The 17487-nt window shown below is 35.4% G+C and overlaps 1 protein-coding gene across 4 annotated transcripts in view; it reads left to right on the top strand.

The window, feature by feature from the left end:
* NEK11 (NIMA related kinase 11) overlaps positions 1–17487 on the top strand; it is a 124586-nt gene that overhangs the window by 41608 nt on the left and 65491 nt on the right. For all 4 annotated transcript variants that reach the window (XM_026843182.1, XM_026843181.1, XM_026843183.1 and 1 more), the window contains exons 7-12: positions 615–764; positions 847–925; positions 1444–1529; positions 4560–4679; positions 6743–6836; positions 7683–7812. In XM_026843182.1, coding sequence (XP_026698983.1) covers positions 615–764; positions 847–925; positions 1444–1529; positions 4560–4679; positions 6743–6836; positions 7683–7812 — 659 coding nt within the window. The remainder of the gene's footprint in view (positions 1–614; positions 765–846; positions 926–1443; positions 1530–4559; positions 4680–6742; positions 6837–7682; positions 7813–17487) is intronic.

The raw sequence follows: 17487 nt of genomic DNA, 5'->3' as shown, positions 1-17487 counted from the left end.
TTCTACAAATAAAATTTTGAGGAAATTTAGTTTTAGATGTTGCAATATGGTGCTCTCATCTAACATTTGATATTTTTTTGAGTAAAAACTGATTTAATATTCTGTGTTGAGTATGTAAGCAAATCAGTCAGAAGACATTTCTGTTATTTGAACTTGAATTTCAGCCTCAGCCTGTTGCCAGAAATTAATTTGCAAAACCAATTTAAACAAACCTGTGTCCAAACACTCCTAAACTATTTTCTCAAGTCAGTCACTAATTAAAAAACTTCATTCTCGGTTTAGTGAGTAACCACTTAAGGTAGTTTGACTTTATTTTTTTCATATATATATATATATATATATATATATATATATGAATATGTGTGTTTATTTATGGAATTTAAGTTTCTGCCTGCACTTGTGGAAACAGAACGGTGATTTCTCCTGTTTATAAAGTTTTACTAATTTGTGATCTGAATAAAAAAGTTTTGGATGAAAAGGATAGTATGATAATGAAATATCTTTTTCCCAGAAGAAAAGAGTATACAATTGTGATTTTTACTTACTGTAATGTCACTATGCGTGTTACTTTCAAAAATATTTTTTATACTATTCCTATTATTTTATTCTTCAAGGTCTCTGGGATGCATTTTATATGAGATGTGCTGTATGAACCATGCATTTACTGGACACAATTTTTTGTCTGTTGTGTTAAAAATTGTAGAAGGGGATACACCTTCTCTTCCTGACAGTTATCCAAGCAAACTGAATGCTGTGCTGTGTAGGTATGTTACTTTCTTGTTTAGCAGATTTTTTAAGTTAATTTGGGAATTGCTTACTTATGACTTTCGTTTTTTAATGTTTCAGCATGTTAAATAAGAATCCTTCATTAAGACCAGCAGCAGCAGAGATCCTAAAATTCCCTTATATTGATGAACAACTAAAGGTATATAAGAAAAAGCAATAGCTGTACACTTACCATTGGAGTATGTATATTTTGCAAAAGCAGAATGGAGTAGAGAAAATGTGTTAAGAAAAATAATTAGCTAGCATTTCATGGGAACATTAATTCAGGGGACTTTCAGAGCTAAATTACAAATATGACTGAGGTAGTGAAGCAGTGAGAAATGAAGCTCTTGTCACTTTACATGCTTAATGTGTCCCCTTTTAAATGTTATGTGCAACAAGGAGAACAGGCATTTATGTGTAACAAGTGCAGATCGTTTGGGCCTGGGTACATATGATCTCTAAAATGTTCTAGTTAGTTATAGTTTTAATGAAAAAACAACACATCTTGCTCTTTTGGTCCCTGCTTCAGTGTGTATATTATTTGATTTTCTAAGAAGGTGGGGAAGGAAACCACTCAGTCAGTTTTTACATGAGGACTGTATTGTGTTATAGCTGAAGAGCCTGGATCACTTCAGCCTCAAGTGTTGTTATCACTTCTATTTTATTGCCTTGCAGAATATACAGTACAATTTCACAAACATGACTGTGAAAGACAAGGCACTTAACTGGCAGAAAGAAGCTGCTCCCATTTTTGATGCCGTGTAAGTACTTTAAAGTGTTTTATGGGCAGCAGTAAGTGAAATTACAGTGTTGCCAAATAATATCATGTTGTAAACACTTGTGTTAATCTTATTGTGCTTTATATTTAGAGGGACCCATTCTGCAGAAATACAGAAGAGCAACCACGTTAGTGAGATGCACAATTAAAGACATTCAGGGGAAAAAAAGGATTTGCAGATCAAGTATTTAATCATATAACTGTGTCAATTGCGTATGCATGTGTAGTATATGCATATGTTAACTTATTACCGATTGATATGTAATTTATGACCTTTGTCTTTACATTTTGAAGGTTTAGAACATCATGTTAGTTATGTCATGATCATTTATAGTGCTGCTCTTTGTGTGCCTACTAATTATTGAATGTGTAAGCTGTGTTTCCTGATTGACACCAAGATAAAAGTATATACACTTAAACTAATATTCAGCTAATACATCCATAGGATACTATTATATTTGTCTTGTAACTATAGTGAGAAATTAAGGCTAGTGATGTTTCTTGGCTCTTACATCAGTAGTGCTTTTGCATATGATCTCTCTTTTAGGCACTGAATATATATTAAATTAATTGATTGTATGAAATCGCAATGTTGCCATTTCATACAATCAATTAATTTAATGTCAGCATGGGCGATTTCATTTTACCTTTGTAAATTAACTCTGCAATTTAGATGGCATCTGGCCTTCCCCTTTGCTCCCTGTCCCTGAGTTTTCTGTACCTGGTTTTGCTCTGTTAAGAGCTAGCATGGTCAAAATCAGGAGTTTGTGATCCTGTGTGGACTCAGTGGACACCCTGTTTCTTGTTTCCTCTAAATAACTGTCAAGTTATATTTAATTATATTCAAGTGCAGAGATGATCCTTTTAGATATACCATAAATAGTTTAGGGGCACTGAAATCTTGCCCAAATATTATGCCAACTCTATCTGAATTATATTGAGTATTTAATGCTTATTACATAACATATGGGAAACTTAAAGAAACTTAATCCATGCCTTTATTTTGTGGGTACAAGATTTAAACTTATCTATATGCATCCAAAAGCTGTAGATGTTTTGAGGAAGCAGTATTTTTACCTGCAAATTATATACCTAGACTTCAAATATCTCCCTGCTTCTAGGACAGACTGAAAACAACTTTCTTTTATTTGTAACACATACTATGATCTATTGTCATTAATTTGAATATATTGAGTCTCATCACCTTCCAAATGGACATCATATATTGACAGAGCTAGCATATGGGGAGGACATTCATGTATATCCCAGAATCTGTAACTATTTTTGTTCAAAAGCAAGTCTGTACTCTCAAGATGAAGAGCGAGTTCTAACTACAACTTCAAACATCATGTTCTATACTTTTGTTAAAAGGAAATAGAAAGTCTGAAAGCTGCTTCCATTTAGAGGCCCAGGGGTCCTAAAAAATATGATTTTGTTTGAGCATGGAAATTTACCTTGAGGTTTTCAAATTAAGGGCATCACTTTGAGGAAAAAAATCCTAGGAGAAGCTCCACTATAAATTTTCTTCAAATGTGCTGAATTCTGATTATTTTTGGCTAAATGTTTGGAATATACATAAAGTCATACCGTTATTATGAATTTCTTTCTATTTATGAGAACATTAGCCATCTGTATTGCTACTCATAAACAAAATGCCAAATAATTTCTGCAGTCTGAGTTCTAAAGAGGTAGGTAAAATGAAATAAAAATACACAAAAAATGGTAGAGCGGAAAAGTGGAGGAGAAATAATTTAAACATAGTGAATTTCCCACATCCGCTGTAATGAAGGCATACTCTAGTCTGAGTGAGTGTACAAGGAGTTGCTTATTATGGTGTCCTCCTCAATCATTGCTACTTTATCATTTTTTTTTCTCACCAGGAATTATTTTTGCCATGTATAGTTGAGTCTAGTTTCTTCTAGTAAAGGCCTCTAATGGCTTACTTTATTCCAGTCCCATGCAAGTCATACGTTTTAAATATTTAACTACAAATAAAGCTGTATGTTCAGTTTTGACTTGGATGAAAAATGGCTTTTTTTCCTAAGAGATTCTTATAATTTAAATTAGTTTTTTACAGAGGACAAGAAATATGTCTACATTATTCATACTTGAAGAGTTAGTTCCATTCTTATGAATAATTGAACTCTTCTTGTCTTTGTCCTTAGTCTTTCATATTTCACACTAATATTCATATCTTTACGCTATTTCCCTCTGTAGTCAAAATTTGAAGAGCATAATGAAAACTTCTCATTTATTAAAATTCTGATTTCAGAATGATAGTCCAGAAGGAGTGTTACAATTTGTATGGTTACAAAACTGGGCTCTTAAATGATCAGAACTGAATTTATCTTATAAGAAATTACTGTAGAATATAAAATAAAAATCTGAGATTAATATCCGTTTTCTGATACAAGTCTAATATTGTTTTCTTGTGTTGATAAATACAAACTGAGATCCGTATGTCAATAATTCATGCTCAGCTTTCAGAGATGGTCTATGGAGACCATTTTACCAGTGAATTGTTATTATTAATTAGGACCAGAAATTCAACAGGATAACATTGTAATTATGTCTGTCATTAAAGACATTAATATTCTTTTATTCTGGACTTCCTGTAACAATTGACATAAAATATATAGGTGATATTGCTTTTTTCTGTGGTTCTCATTTAAAGGCTTGCATTGTACTTGGAATATGCTCAGTAATGAAGCCTGACAAGGTAAATATTTCACTGTGCTTCAACATTTATCCTTTTAAGGAGCTGAGTTTATCTTTTTCCATTCTCACCTGAAATGCCTGAAATTATTCACATTCTTCATGAATCTAAGTCTAAATTTAAATATTTCACTTTAAAAGAGGCATTTGCTTTCCAAACTAAAGTCTGTTTAGTCTGTTACAGTACCTGCGACTTTCTAATAATTCCATTTGAAATGTCACTATGTTTCAATATCAAACCAAAATATTGATATTTACATTTTTATATGAAGGTGGGTTTGCATGCATTCAATTCCAGGCAGAGGAAAGTTCATTTGCAAACTCTGCAGGAACTGTCTGAAGTACAGAAAATGACACCGCGGGAACGAATGAGGCTGAGGAAGTTAAATGCTGCAGATGAAAAAGCAAAGAAGTTGAAGTAAGTTGAGCATAACATTTGCATTGTGCTCTAACCGTGCAGTTTTCCCCATCCAGCAGTCTAACAAGATAGAACTGTCAAGGTAAACATAAAACTAGAAAGGGTCTTCAGCTACTCAAAGTGAATGGGGATTTTGGATGAGTTAAATCACAGCAATTATTTATGTAGGAAAAAAAAGTCAGAACATTAGCCCAAAACTGGTGCTTTGAGCATTGTGTTTCCGGTTAAATAAGCATATGAGAGATCTTCAGATGTGTTACAATAGGAGACTTTTTTTTTAATGACTTGTCATTGCCCAGTCTGAGGAGCTGGACGTTTAGTTACAGTCCAGCTTTTGTCATTGTTTTGGCCTAAGAGATTTGCCAATAGAAGTTAGCAGTTCAGAGGATGCTCTTATCCAATGATCAAACAGGGGTAATGGGCATGTTATAAACGCTTTATGATTTTGATTTTTTATTGAGTGAGACATAATAAAAGGGGGGATTTGAAGGAGAATAAGTACCATTTCTGAGTGGAATATGAGAAACAGTTAGAAGGCTAATTGTGTATGCATGGATTCCTTCTTTAAATAAAAAGAAGAATATACTGGTTTGATGACATGCTTGAGTTTTTCGCAGTTAAAAATACTCAATGTTTTATATGGTATGAATAAAAATCAGAAAAGCATCGTATTAATTTTTAATTAATTTTTGATGTTTTCTTCAAAAACATTTTGCAAAATGCAATGTAAATTAACAAATATTTTCTCATTTATAGAGGTAAGGGGGAATAATTATTTTTGATCATGAGGAGTCTTAAAACTGTTGTGCCAAAGCGGGTTATCAATTCAATAAGACAATGATGTCCTAGTACTGAAAAATACTGTAGGGTGACATGAAGCCTGAATATATGGCCTCTGAAACTCTGCAGTTAAATATACTTGCAAGTCAATAGTAATTGCAGTTGAGCGAAAATGCCCTGTAAAATCACGTCCTAGGGTTACTTGTGACAACTTGCAATTCCAATACCCAAAAGCTACAAAAAACCCCATAAAAGCCTTCATTCAATTTTTGGAAAATATGTCTGAAGAACGTTTATGTCTGTCTAACACCATTGCATTTGATACTGGATATGGTATGTAAATTTATTTTCATTTGAAAAAAAAAAAATCTCATTGAATTGAAACCACTGTAGAAAAGGTATTAAATTTAACACCTCTTCTGCATGGTGTTTTCAATAATATGGTAGGCCAATTTTTGTACTTATAAATTTATAAATAGGAAGTCTGTCTCCTTCGCTTTTTTAAAATGGATGGAGATTAGGAAATAATACTAATTGCAGGCTAGTTCTAGTTTGCTTTTAATTTTCTTTGCTTTCTTGCATTTCAGCGTTTTCTATTTAGATGCATGTTTTTTTTTCCACAGCAACAAAATTAAATGTATTTTTTCGTAATATAAAGGCAACATATTAATCTTCAACCTTGTTCTCAGTCATGAATCTTTAAAATGGATCTATATTAATCTTGAGGTTATTGCCATCTGACTCTAGCTGAAAGTTTTTGAAACAGTGCAAAACCAGTACCTTCTCAGACTGGAGATCTAATCTAGAGTTCAAATCTAGAGTTTGATGGGAAGGAATATAGTAATGCAAACTGGAAGAGCTGCTTAATGTAGCACTTGGCTTAAGTAGTCCCACACAGAAAAACAGAGTTACCAACTCTCCCCTAGGTGAAGTGTTTATAACACCTGAGAGTTGCATGCTTGTCTTCAGCTGAAACGTACCTGCACTACATGGTGGAATAAAGTCCAAAGTATTCAATATCTCTGGAAGAAGCACAAAAGACTGAGACTAATAATTTAATATTGCTCAATTATATTATGCAAGTTGTGAAAGAAAAATATCATAGTGTTTGGAAATAAGGCTTGAAATTTCTTTGTGAGTTCACTAAAACTAACGTCACCTTGAGGAGATGCCACAAATGTTTGGCACCATATAGGAATTTGATTTTCCACATCTGCTTTTAGAGGATACCTTTGTGCACTCCCTGGTAATGCATCCTAAACACAAGTATTCTGTATTTACAGACAACTGGCAGAAGAAAAGTATCAAGAAAATATCAAAAGAATGCAAGAATTCAGGTCACGCAATTTTCAGCAGCTGAATGTCAATGTCCTGCGTGTAAGTATGTGCTGTTGTTTTGGAGGCCTCATTTATGCATATGCAGTGTACAACACTTTTCTCTTTCCCATGTGCTTTCTGTAATACTAGAGGCACAGTCCTGGTCTCAGGCTAATAATTTGGAAGGTGCATTGAAGTCTGGATCTGTGATGAGGGAAAGTACATTCAGTTATTCAGATATGGTTCGACAAACTCTCTATTCATTGCACAATTTTCTTTTATTAAGTTGTCCTTAAATCTACATCTGCTCTCTGAAATATACTTACTGACAGTCTATGTGACATCAGAATTCAAAATACATTCATTTTCAAGATAAGTTTAGAATTGTAATCCCTTAAACACTCTAATTTGGCATGGCTGTGTGGTTTTTTCATTTGATTAGTTAAGAATATTAACATTTCAACTGGCTTTTTAGTAAGAAGGAAGTCTTGGAATGATGCCCAGTGTAAGCTGTCCTTTGCTTTTAAGCTGTCTGCAACAGAAGATAGTCCTGTTCAATTCTAGCACTACATCTCCTTGTAGAGAGAACAGTGTCAGTTTGGAAATAGTGAAAGCATTACAGGAATAATGAGGTTTTGTTACGTGCTTTGTCTTGTACCTTTTCTTTCACATGCAGTCTAGTTTCTATTTCCAATTGTGTCTGGGGGGAAAAAAAAAAAAAAGTTAAATCTGTCTCTGCTTATGGCTGAGTCACTACTGATCACTTAGGAAAAAAGTTAGGATTGTGTTTTAGTATTTGCCGAATGCAAGTCTCGGCAGTTGTATAGATCAGGGCAACCATTGTATTGTGATCCTGCTGAAAGCTCTAACTCTACCTGTTTCTCCATGCTGCCTCATTCAACTAAGGAACCTGATGAGCAGACTTCAAAACCCCTAGTTCATTCTCAGCCAGTGTGCGACTATGTGTCCAAAGGACATGATGAACCAAGTGGAGATGAGACAAGTCAACTCTGCATGTCTGAACTCACAGACCATGGTAAGAATTCAAAATTTGATGTTGAAATGAAACTATTGAGAAATCAAGATTTGATTTTGTCCTTTGTAGTTATTTTTTGGTGGGGAACCTGCAGTGTAAAAAGTGGTCAGAATTGTAAAGTTGTCAGAAAAAATACGAAAAGAGAATGAAAATATTCTAGGTGGACATATGTACAGCAGGTGTACAGCAAGGTTATGTGGCAGGAGGGCTGTGTTCCCAAAGATTTGAGTCACCTGTGAGCAGCGACAGAGGTGAACACGCTTTCTCAAATGAGACGCTGAGTTAGAAGCACATCTTTGCACATATGAAGTGACTGGTGTTAGAAAAGTATTTCCTAAATTATCTCTCCAGTGCAAAAATGATTACAAGAATTCAGAGCGTTTGCACCTCTGATATACCCTTTGATGTCATTTTCTTTATCTACACTGAGAGAAGCAGATGGAAACTCTTTAAACTGTGCTTATCTACACTGTCCTCAAATACTTAAGTACTGTCTAAAGAATATATATATATATATATATATATATGTACATTTCTGTAGATAGATGAACAAATAGTCAAGCTTTTCAAAAAGGGTCAGACTGTGGAAATGTCTTAATGAAGAAAATATTTTAAGAGCACATTTATATGTTTTGTTTCTACAGCGTTTCGGAATAGCATCATACTCTTAAATATTTAAGTATCATGGTGTAAGCACTATTACGGTGGTTTTTAATCACATTAGAATCTTGTAAGTATGCGTTAATATACTTTTAAGTATGAAAACTACTTTTATCTAACAGCTCTGCCTTTTAATGTTGGTTTATGTATATCTGTGAAGGTATACACCCTTAAAAGCATCAAAATCTGTTTGTGGTAGAAGTGGGGCTTTTTAATAGCAAATGTCCTTTTCTTTCAGTGTGGCCTCATTTATGTCTTACTTGGTTGGCTTGCTATTTCATAGTATAAGGAGGGATGACCTGTGTAGGAGAGAACTCAGCTGCTAGAAATACATCCTGGGGGGAGGGTGGGGAAGCTTGCAAATAGAGCACCAAGAGAAAACAGTAAATGTGGGAGGGAGATGGGGGGGAGCATACGAAGATACCTAAATAGAAACAGAACAACATGCATGAAAAGAAAGAAACTGATGTTCCTGCCTTTAGAGGTCATTAAGCTGTTATCAATCCATTGTACAAAAATGAATGCATGTTTAATTGCTTTTGCCAGAGTCTCTGACATTGAAGTAGTGGGTTTATGAGAAAAAGGAGTTATGGATAGGCAAGAGAAATTATATGGTTTCTCTTCCTTGCTTTGTGAATACCTTGTTATTCCCCAAGCTGATGTCAAAGCTGTTACTTAGTCTATTCTGTATTCATACTCTTCTTTTCTTTAAACATTTCAGTGCAACCATGCATAACCTACGTGTCTAATTATTAAGTTATTAATGTCACTATTGTATTTGAAAATGTGGAAAAAGTTCCAGCTATTGATTTTTCAATAGAATTTGGTTCTTGATCCATAACCTATACAATAGAAAAAACAAGAAAACTACAAGCAAGGCTATAAAGAGTTTTATAAAGTTGTCTTACATGTTAATAAATCTTGCTAACCATACTAGGTTAGCAGAAGAAGTTACACTACAAAAACCAGAGCAACAAGCTCCCTAGTTGTCATTAATAACTAAAAACTGTTGAGGAAGGCGAGAAAAGACAGGGGAGTGTTCATGAATGCCAAGGAGGCTCAGCAGCAGCCTTCAAATTACTTCAGCGCAGACCTAAAAATCCTCTCAGGAATGGGAAAAGCTGGTGGGGAACAGCTAGGGATAGCACCCCAATCCCAACAGGTAAGGAGGAAAGTTCAAACTATCTTTGGCTCATATTCTGCAGTCCTTAAAAAAAAATTGCAACATGAGCAGAAGAGAAGAGCAGGGCTTGGAGGTTTGAAAGACCAGGTTCTTAGAGGGTTAGGGAGAGGCAGAGAGAATAAAACACCTTACACTCTGGCTTCACTGAAAATTATCTAAAGCATTATGAAACACAGTTGTATGTCAGTGGGGAAGGTGTCACATATAAAGCTCAATGTTTAGCTTTAGTTAGTAGATTTGAAAACCATGGCATCTTGATCTAATTTTAGCATTGGTAGTTACACTTACTGAAAGCTGGGAAAAACAAGGCAGTGTAGATGAACAGAAGTCACTATAACAATTTGGGGTTTTGGACTTCACAGTGGACGAGTTTCAGCAATGTCAAACACATTTAACTGCTGTAGACTTCCCTGGGAAGTTTAAGGTTCTCTCCATGTTTGTTTTATGTAATCAACAATGATCTTCTGACCTTTTAAAATTCTAATTAGCAGCCCTGTGCACTTGAGAAACATTTAAAAGAGTTCTCTAAAATCACAAATAGCTGACCAAGTTGTTAGTCTTCAAGCAGGTTTTATTTTTTTGGAATAAGAAAGAATCTGAGTGGACCCTGTGCTTTTGATGCTGAGATGAACTCAGTCTATTTACAGAAAAGGTTCACCCAGATTGTTCACATTAGTACAACAAGTTCTTCTGAAACATAAAGAAATAAGCTGATTCTTATTCTTACAGAGAGATGCTGCAGGCAATGTAAATACTATTTTTTAACAACAAAATGGAGCCAGTCTTTCAATATCACGTTCCTTACTATGCCATCCAGGCATACTGTGCAGATTTATTCTTCCCTCAAAGAGACTAGGAATGCTGCTGAGTCCTGTGGGACTGATCGAGAGTGTGGTTTTGAAATACGACTGTTCAGATGGCACTTACTAAGCCAGACCAGCTTGCAATGACTGGTGCAACCTTGGCATGCTGTTGCCTTTCTTCCTGTTCATTTCTTGGGTTCCAGGAACATGTTCTGCAATATCCCCCATGCCTCAGCAGAAAATAAAGAACTTGGCAAGGGGGGGAAGATCAAAGAAACATGAACTTTTGCAGACAGAAATCACTTTGAAATTCTTCTATGCTTGCATTACTTAAGCTGAAGAAGAAAGGGATTCACCATTTGCTTCTGTTCAGTGGAAAAAGTTACAGCTTCAATTTGACCATCAAGTCCAGACTGTGGCTACCATAGGCATCTACTCATACTGTCCCTTTCCTAAAGAATTTGACTTGTTTTATACACTCTAGACAGTTCTCGCTGCTTCTCTGTGTAAAAAGCTGTTCCTGGACCAAAATATTGCAGTGCTTGTGTATCTTCTTATTTCTGGCTTAGATTAACTTCTGGCTGTTTCATGCCAACATTTTTAAGATGCATTGCCTTACTGCCTTGCAGCTTAAGTAGTTCTCTTCCTTCCTTTGCTTATTCTCCTCATGTTTTTATAGGCAGCAGTAATATTCTTCTGGGTAAAACCTCTATATAATACTTCTTTATTATTCATAAATGCTAACGCTGGTCACTTTTAGCATACTTGAACCTTCCTTCCTTAATTCTTTCTTTAAGATGCTTCCAAGCTGTTATCTCCCAATTTACAGTAGATTATTCTAGTTTTAATTCTTAAACTCATGACTCTGTTTTTTGAATTTTTCTCCTTTTCCATTATTCCAGTTCTCAGGGTCACCCAGTGTTCGTTGTTGTACTATCCTGGTCCCGCTTTGTATTGGTGATGCACTCTAGCTTAGCTTCCAAAAAGGAGTGCTGTGCATGCCAACTCCAGCAAGGCAGACCTCTCCCTGGCCAGCTGGGCAGTACTGCTTTTGGTTACCCAGCAGTGTGTGGCTTCTGCGCACTTACCAGCCTTTTTGTGGTCAGCACCCTTGCAGTGACGGGAAGCATTCGCAGAGCTGCTCTGCAGTGCTGGCTGAGCTTTCAGGGAAATCGAATGTCCTTTCCTAAAACAGCAGCCTGTATGGTTAGGAGAACTCATAACCACACTAGCATGGGATATCTTCTTGGCATGCAATGGCAGCAGGATAAAAAGGCAGGCACATGGGCTTGTTCAGGAATATTTCTGTAAACCTTCAAGTTCTGGGATCTTGTCTTTCCAGTTCCTTGATTTAGCTGCATGCATGCTAGAGCAAAGGAATCTTTTGGTTTGGGTATTACTTTTCTCCACACTGCAGATATTCAGAGTCACGGCAGATGGTAGGTAACCTCCCTTGCAATAGTGAAGGTTTAAAAATGTGGTTTAAATTTCTGTTTCTCTTAAGTTACTTTAAGTTTCTTAACAGTTTTTTGCATCCTTACTCATACAATCTAGAGTGACAAAAAGTTCCCTTTATATGTAAGAAGACAGGCAACAGAATTGCTAAGACAGAGGCGCCTGGAAAAAATTACTTTTATAATTATTATTAACCATATCATGTAAATGCCTGAAGTATGTTGAGAGTATCATTAGAACAGTGTATACTCTTACTCTACCACTTCAGCTAATTAGACCACTGGTTCTTTCCTTGGAAATGCAAACCTTTGTAAATAGGTTTTATTAATTAACTTTTATATATTTTTTATAGTTGTGTTTAATATTAATTGAAAAATGTTGATGCCTCCATCTTATGTGTCCAGGAATTTATGAAACTGTAATCGTATAAATAATTTAAAACTAGGGTGGAGAGTTAAGAGCAGTTAAGAATATATTGTACTACTGGGAACAGTTTTGCTTTACTGTAGATATCTCCGTGTCTTTTCCATCTTCGGTTTCTCCAAGTACAAGCAAGAGACAAAAGAACTGAGATAAATTTCGTACTGAGAGGTACTCAGAGACACTGAGCCACCATCAGTGTTAAACAGAAATATTTGAGTGTCAAAAATACATATGAGTATCTGTATGCTTCATTTATTTTCAAGGAATACCATAAAATTACTAATGATTAATAACTAAATGCCCTTTGTATTTTCATTTGGATTTTTTTTTTCTGCTACATTTCTCCAGCTTATTTTATTGATTAATTATTTCTGAATATTTAAAAAGCCTATTTTGCAGATCCTGGCAATGAAGCAGAAATGGGCAATGCAAAATGTGTCAGGATAAACCTCTATCTGTATTTCCTATTTTTGCTGATACCTATCAAGGAAATAAGTTATTTATCCTCTCTGATCATTATCAAAAAGAAAAGCCACCTTGTAATTAATTGCTTTAACATCACTTCCCCCCATCAGCCTGCCCCATCTCTTGACCCATTTCTTTACAGAAATTATCTCCATTTGGACTAGGATAGATAGGACAATGTGCATTTTTCTGGAGATCACTGTATGTTATGTGCATGTACTTTGTGGTTTTGTGAAAACAATGGTGAGGCAAATTATACTGTAATGCTGACAACTAGAGCTCAGTGTATCTATAAGAAAAAAATGCTGTAAAAAAGAACTGTCTGTATTTAACTGATCGTTTTAATGAATGATAATGAGTGCAGATGGAATAAAATTATTAATTTTCTAAAACATGAGCAAAAATAAGCAACAAAAAATTAAAAGTATTCATGAGCTACACCCAGCCTTGATGTTATGGATGAGTATGGTCAGTGCCTTCCCATGACAGCTAGAACAAGGCTGTTCCAGCTAGGCAGGTTCATTAGATGTTTAATGTTTAATGATGTGGCCTCCTTCTAAAGAGCTACTGGGACCATCATGTAAGTAATGCGTTACTTTCTGATATAGCAATATAGTTCATCTTCATCTACTAATGAACTTTATTGATTTCGGGGTCTACTTTCTTGATTATAAAAAAAGGTAATCAAAAGAGCAGATACCTGAATTTTCCAGAGAATTGGATATTGAGAGAAGTTTAGGATGTTGAGGTTCATCTTTTCCATGGATTTTGTAGTACTGGTAAACCACTGTGGCTTTTCTGTGTGGGCTACAACACATTGGGCTAGGTAGGATGGAAAATTGCAGCTCAGTCACTACATGACATGACTTATTTGAGTGCAGGTCCTTTTCTTTAGTTAGTGTCTTCTAATGAAGCCAGACTTTACAGCATAATTCCTCTTAACTCTGTGTACAACTTGATTCCTATTGACTAGCTCCAAGGTTGCAGAGGTATTTAATAAATAGGAAACACTAATTATGGGGGCTGACTTGTAAAGAATCCAGAGAAATCTTTATCAGAGTGTGCATTGTACTTATCCATGTGGGAAATTAGTGTGGAATATCTGAAGTTTCTTAGTTTACTACATAGAAAATCCTTTAGATAGAGAAGCTTAGTCTCTGCAGTTGAAAAAATCATGAAGAGCAAGGCATAATCCTGTTATACAACAGTAATAGCTAAATGTTCAAGGTTTCTGATTCAATTTCTACAGTAGAACTTGCCTTGAAATTGGCTAAAAAATCATAAACTGTATCTAAAAGTGCTTCCAGATAGCTCAGTGCAATTACAGATGCAACAAAAACTACCATTTCCTTACCATTATCTTTGATCCTTCTGATTTGGGTCAGTTTTTACAGTTGAAAGATACTGGGTTGAAAGCTATCTCCATTACCAAAATCCCATGCTTCTTACAGGAGCCATGAGGAGTGTTAAATTCAACAAGCTACAGTCTAACAGGCATGAAAACTTAAAGCCACGCACTGGCATTCGTGGCTAAAAGTGCCACTTTATATTCAAATCAATTTCACAGCTGATGAGACATGGTAAACGAGAGTGGGGAAGATTTTATTTTTTAAGTATACAAGAAATTATATATGCAAATGCATCCATATTTCTAAAGGCTTGTCCTCATTGCAGCACTTAATTGCCTGGAATGAAAAAGACAATGCAGCAAAACAACGCTGGACATAAGGGCCACCGATAAAATATTGTATCTTGCATTCTTGGATTGCCAGTACATTACTAGTTTGGGCTTCACCTGCATTCACATCAATGTCTGTCAGAGCCCAGGTTTGCATAAAATACTACTTTGCCTTTAATAAACAAGTTTGTGTGTGGGAAGGGATCAATTTAAAGGAGCAAAATAGCTTGAGCTAACTACTTGTGGTGTTTAATTTATTTGTACAGGAAAAGAATGTAAAAAGCTAAAGACATAAATTAAAGGGACATATGTGATCTCTGCAATCTGTGTTATATTCCTTTTAATTTCTGTATACTGAAAAGATTATAACATATTAAATTACTTACCTTAATATGTTGCAATACATTACACCTGGCGAACCCCTGATTTCATTACAATTCCAAAATAGCTAAGTACGTTACAGTAATTGCAAACATTATTTCTGTGTTTCTATTGCTAATTGTAAGTTATGGCAGATATTGTTTTGAATTTCAAGTGGGCAAAGTTCAGTTGACTCTCAAACGGGAAATCTTCACTCACAGAATATTGTGGGGGGGTTTCTAGTCTTATTTTTACAAGCTTTGTTGAGGAATTTTCAAGGGTGGTTTTTTTTTTTTTAAATCTTGGAAGGCTAAAAGCTATAATGTTTCTGAGCACATCTTTAAGCATCTCTGCACGTGCTTTTTTTTTTTTTTTTTTTTTTTAGTGACTGTAAAACGGTACTTATGCATACTGATTGGGTAGCTGAGTAACACTCTAAAATATGATCACACAAGAAATCACACTGCTCAAAGTCTTTTAGAAAAATCACGTCTTGTTTTGTTTTCCAGTCTGACAAGTCAAAATAGAACAGAATAATATTTATAAGTGGCATTAGACACCTTTCTGCATTATTCTTATTATAGAATCTTTTGTATAACCAGAAAGATATGTCTCAATTAAGAAGACAGTGTTGCAGTGACTTCTACTGTGGGTTACCCACTGGTCTCCTCTTTCATGGGGTTACTCTACTTCCACGATCATAAGGCGTATTTCCTGACTTGCTACTTGCTGAAATGATACCATGGGGTGTTTGCAAAGAGAAACACGCCTGTTTAGTTCTGGTGTTTGCAGTTACCTGTCCTTTACTTGTCCTTGGCACGTAGGGTGACAAAACTCCTGAGACTCTCAGAGGGTCTGAGGGTGTAGGCATGCTGGGAGCATACCCCTGTGACCTGCTCATCTGTCTTAGGCAGTCTCTGCTAAATTCAGCAGGAAAACTGAGTTTTTATTTGACAGTATGTTTTGACTGATCAAAACCAGTTTAAAATAACTCAAGGACTAAGGTAGTTTTAAATTGATGTTGTAAGCTTTGTGGTCATTTTTCCTTTAATTTACAGCTCTTGCTCTGTTCCTGCTGGAGACTGTGCAAATAATAGGGCAACCTTTACAATAATAGGGCCTCTTTGTGCATAAAGGAAATGTCTTCCAAGAGACACTAACTGTTATTGACTACATCTCTATATTGTTCTTTTCATTCACCCATTGGTACTCAAAGGAATTCTGAATATTTGGTAAATTTTTAGACTTGCTGAACTTTAAACCATGCTTGAAAGGCAGCATGGCTTCATCTTCATTGTCACTGCCTACCAGAGCTCCCGTTTCTGTATACATGACAATTAGGAAATCAGAAGAAAAAAAACCAACAAACAAAACATTCAGAAAATTAGGGAAAAAAAATAGAACAAAAGCATCCCATCTTGCTGTTCTTTTTCATTAAGAACTTCTTTTAGCAACTCATTTCTTCCTCTTATGCTTTGTCTCTACCTACTAATAAAATACCAGGAGGTGGAAAGTTAGGGGAAAAGAACCATGTCCTTCAAATAAAACATTTTTCTTGGAAATTTCATTTCGAGTAAATGATTTTTCTTGGGAAAATGTTTTGTAACTAGGTATTTCTAACATCAAGTTGTAGAAGATCTCCATAAGGCTACTCTTACTTACATCCTCTTTATGTCTGTTTTTCCTCCAAGCTTCCTTCCAAGCCCACAAGTGAATTGAAGCTTTTTTCCTTTTTATAATTCTCCTTTCAGCATTTTAAAGTAACTTCGGTTATATTTCTAGTTCTTACATAGAAAAACCCATTTTACTTCACATCTGTGCTCTACATAGCCATGTCAGAAGGTAATTTTAATGGTAATTTTTAATGGTTTCATAGTCCTTTTGTGCTTAGCCAAAAGGATCGTACAAGACTTTCATGGGCACAAAAGTCCTGTTACATCCCTTAGTTAATTTCTTAAAATATTTTCTGAGAGTCTTTTTCAGCCTAGTTTAGAAGAGCTGGACAAAACTTTCCACTGACTTTCTTAACAATGAAACTTCAGAGCTTAATAATGTGTATCTTGTCTATAGCTGACCAAAGGATGGCAATTCTCTTTGATGGAAACTTAAAGTTGAAGGTTTTTGTCTTGCACTGGAAAATAAAAACCAAACAAACCAATCAGAGTGAGCGTAAATGATAATAATGGAATTATCTTATTTTTCCTAATCGTATGACTATTGACGTGGGGTGCAGAGTCCTTGCTCTCCTTTTCGGTAGAATTTCCCATTCAGTATTATGTCACTGAGGGAAACATATCTCTATGTTTCAAACCGCTTCTTAGTGACAGTGCTTAAGCTCTTTTTGTTTTCTCCCTTGAAGGGAGAAATCCCTTTCTGTTTTCGCCCTCTGCGGTAACTGATGCACTGTTCCAAGGAGTGCTGGCCAGCCTCCTTTCATGGATGTTCACCATCTCCTTTTCCCGGTGATTTGTGAGAATGTGTACACATTGCAGAGCCATACAGAAACAGGCAAGTTTCTGCTAAGCTTGTGAGTCTGTATGTTAAATATGTGCACACACGCAGATAGATCTGGGGTAATTCTAAACAGTTTGTTTGTGGAGCATCATGTGACCACAGAATCATAATATAATTTTGGTCAGAAGGGATCT

This window comes from Athene cunicularia, assembly GCF_003259725.1.
Source record: "Athene cunicularia isolate RWA chromosome 2 unlocalized genomic scaffold, athCun1 chr2_part1, whole genome shotgun sequence".
NCBI lineage: Eukaryota > Metazoa > Chordata > Aves > Strigiformes > Strigidae > Athene > Athene cunicularia.
The sequence above is the reverse complement of the archived record's forward strand: the minus strand, read 5'-3'. Positions and strand labels throughout refer to the sequence as shown.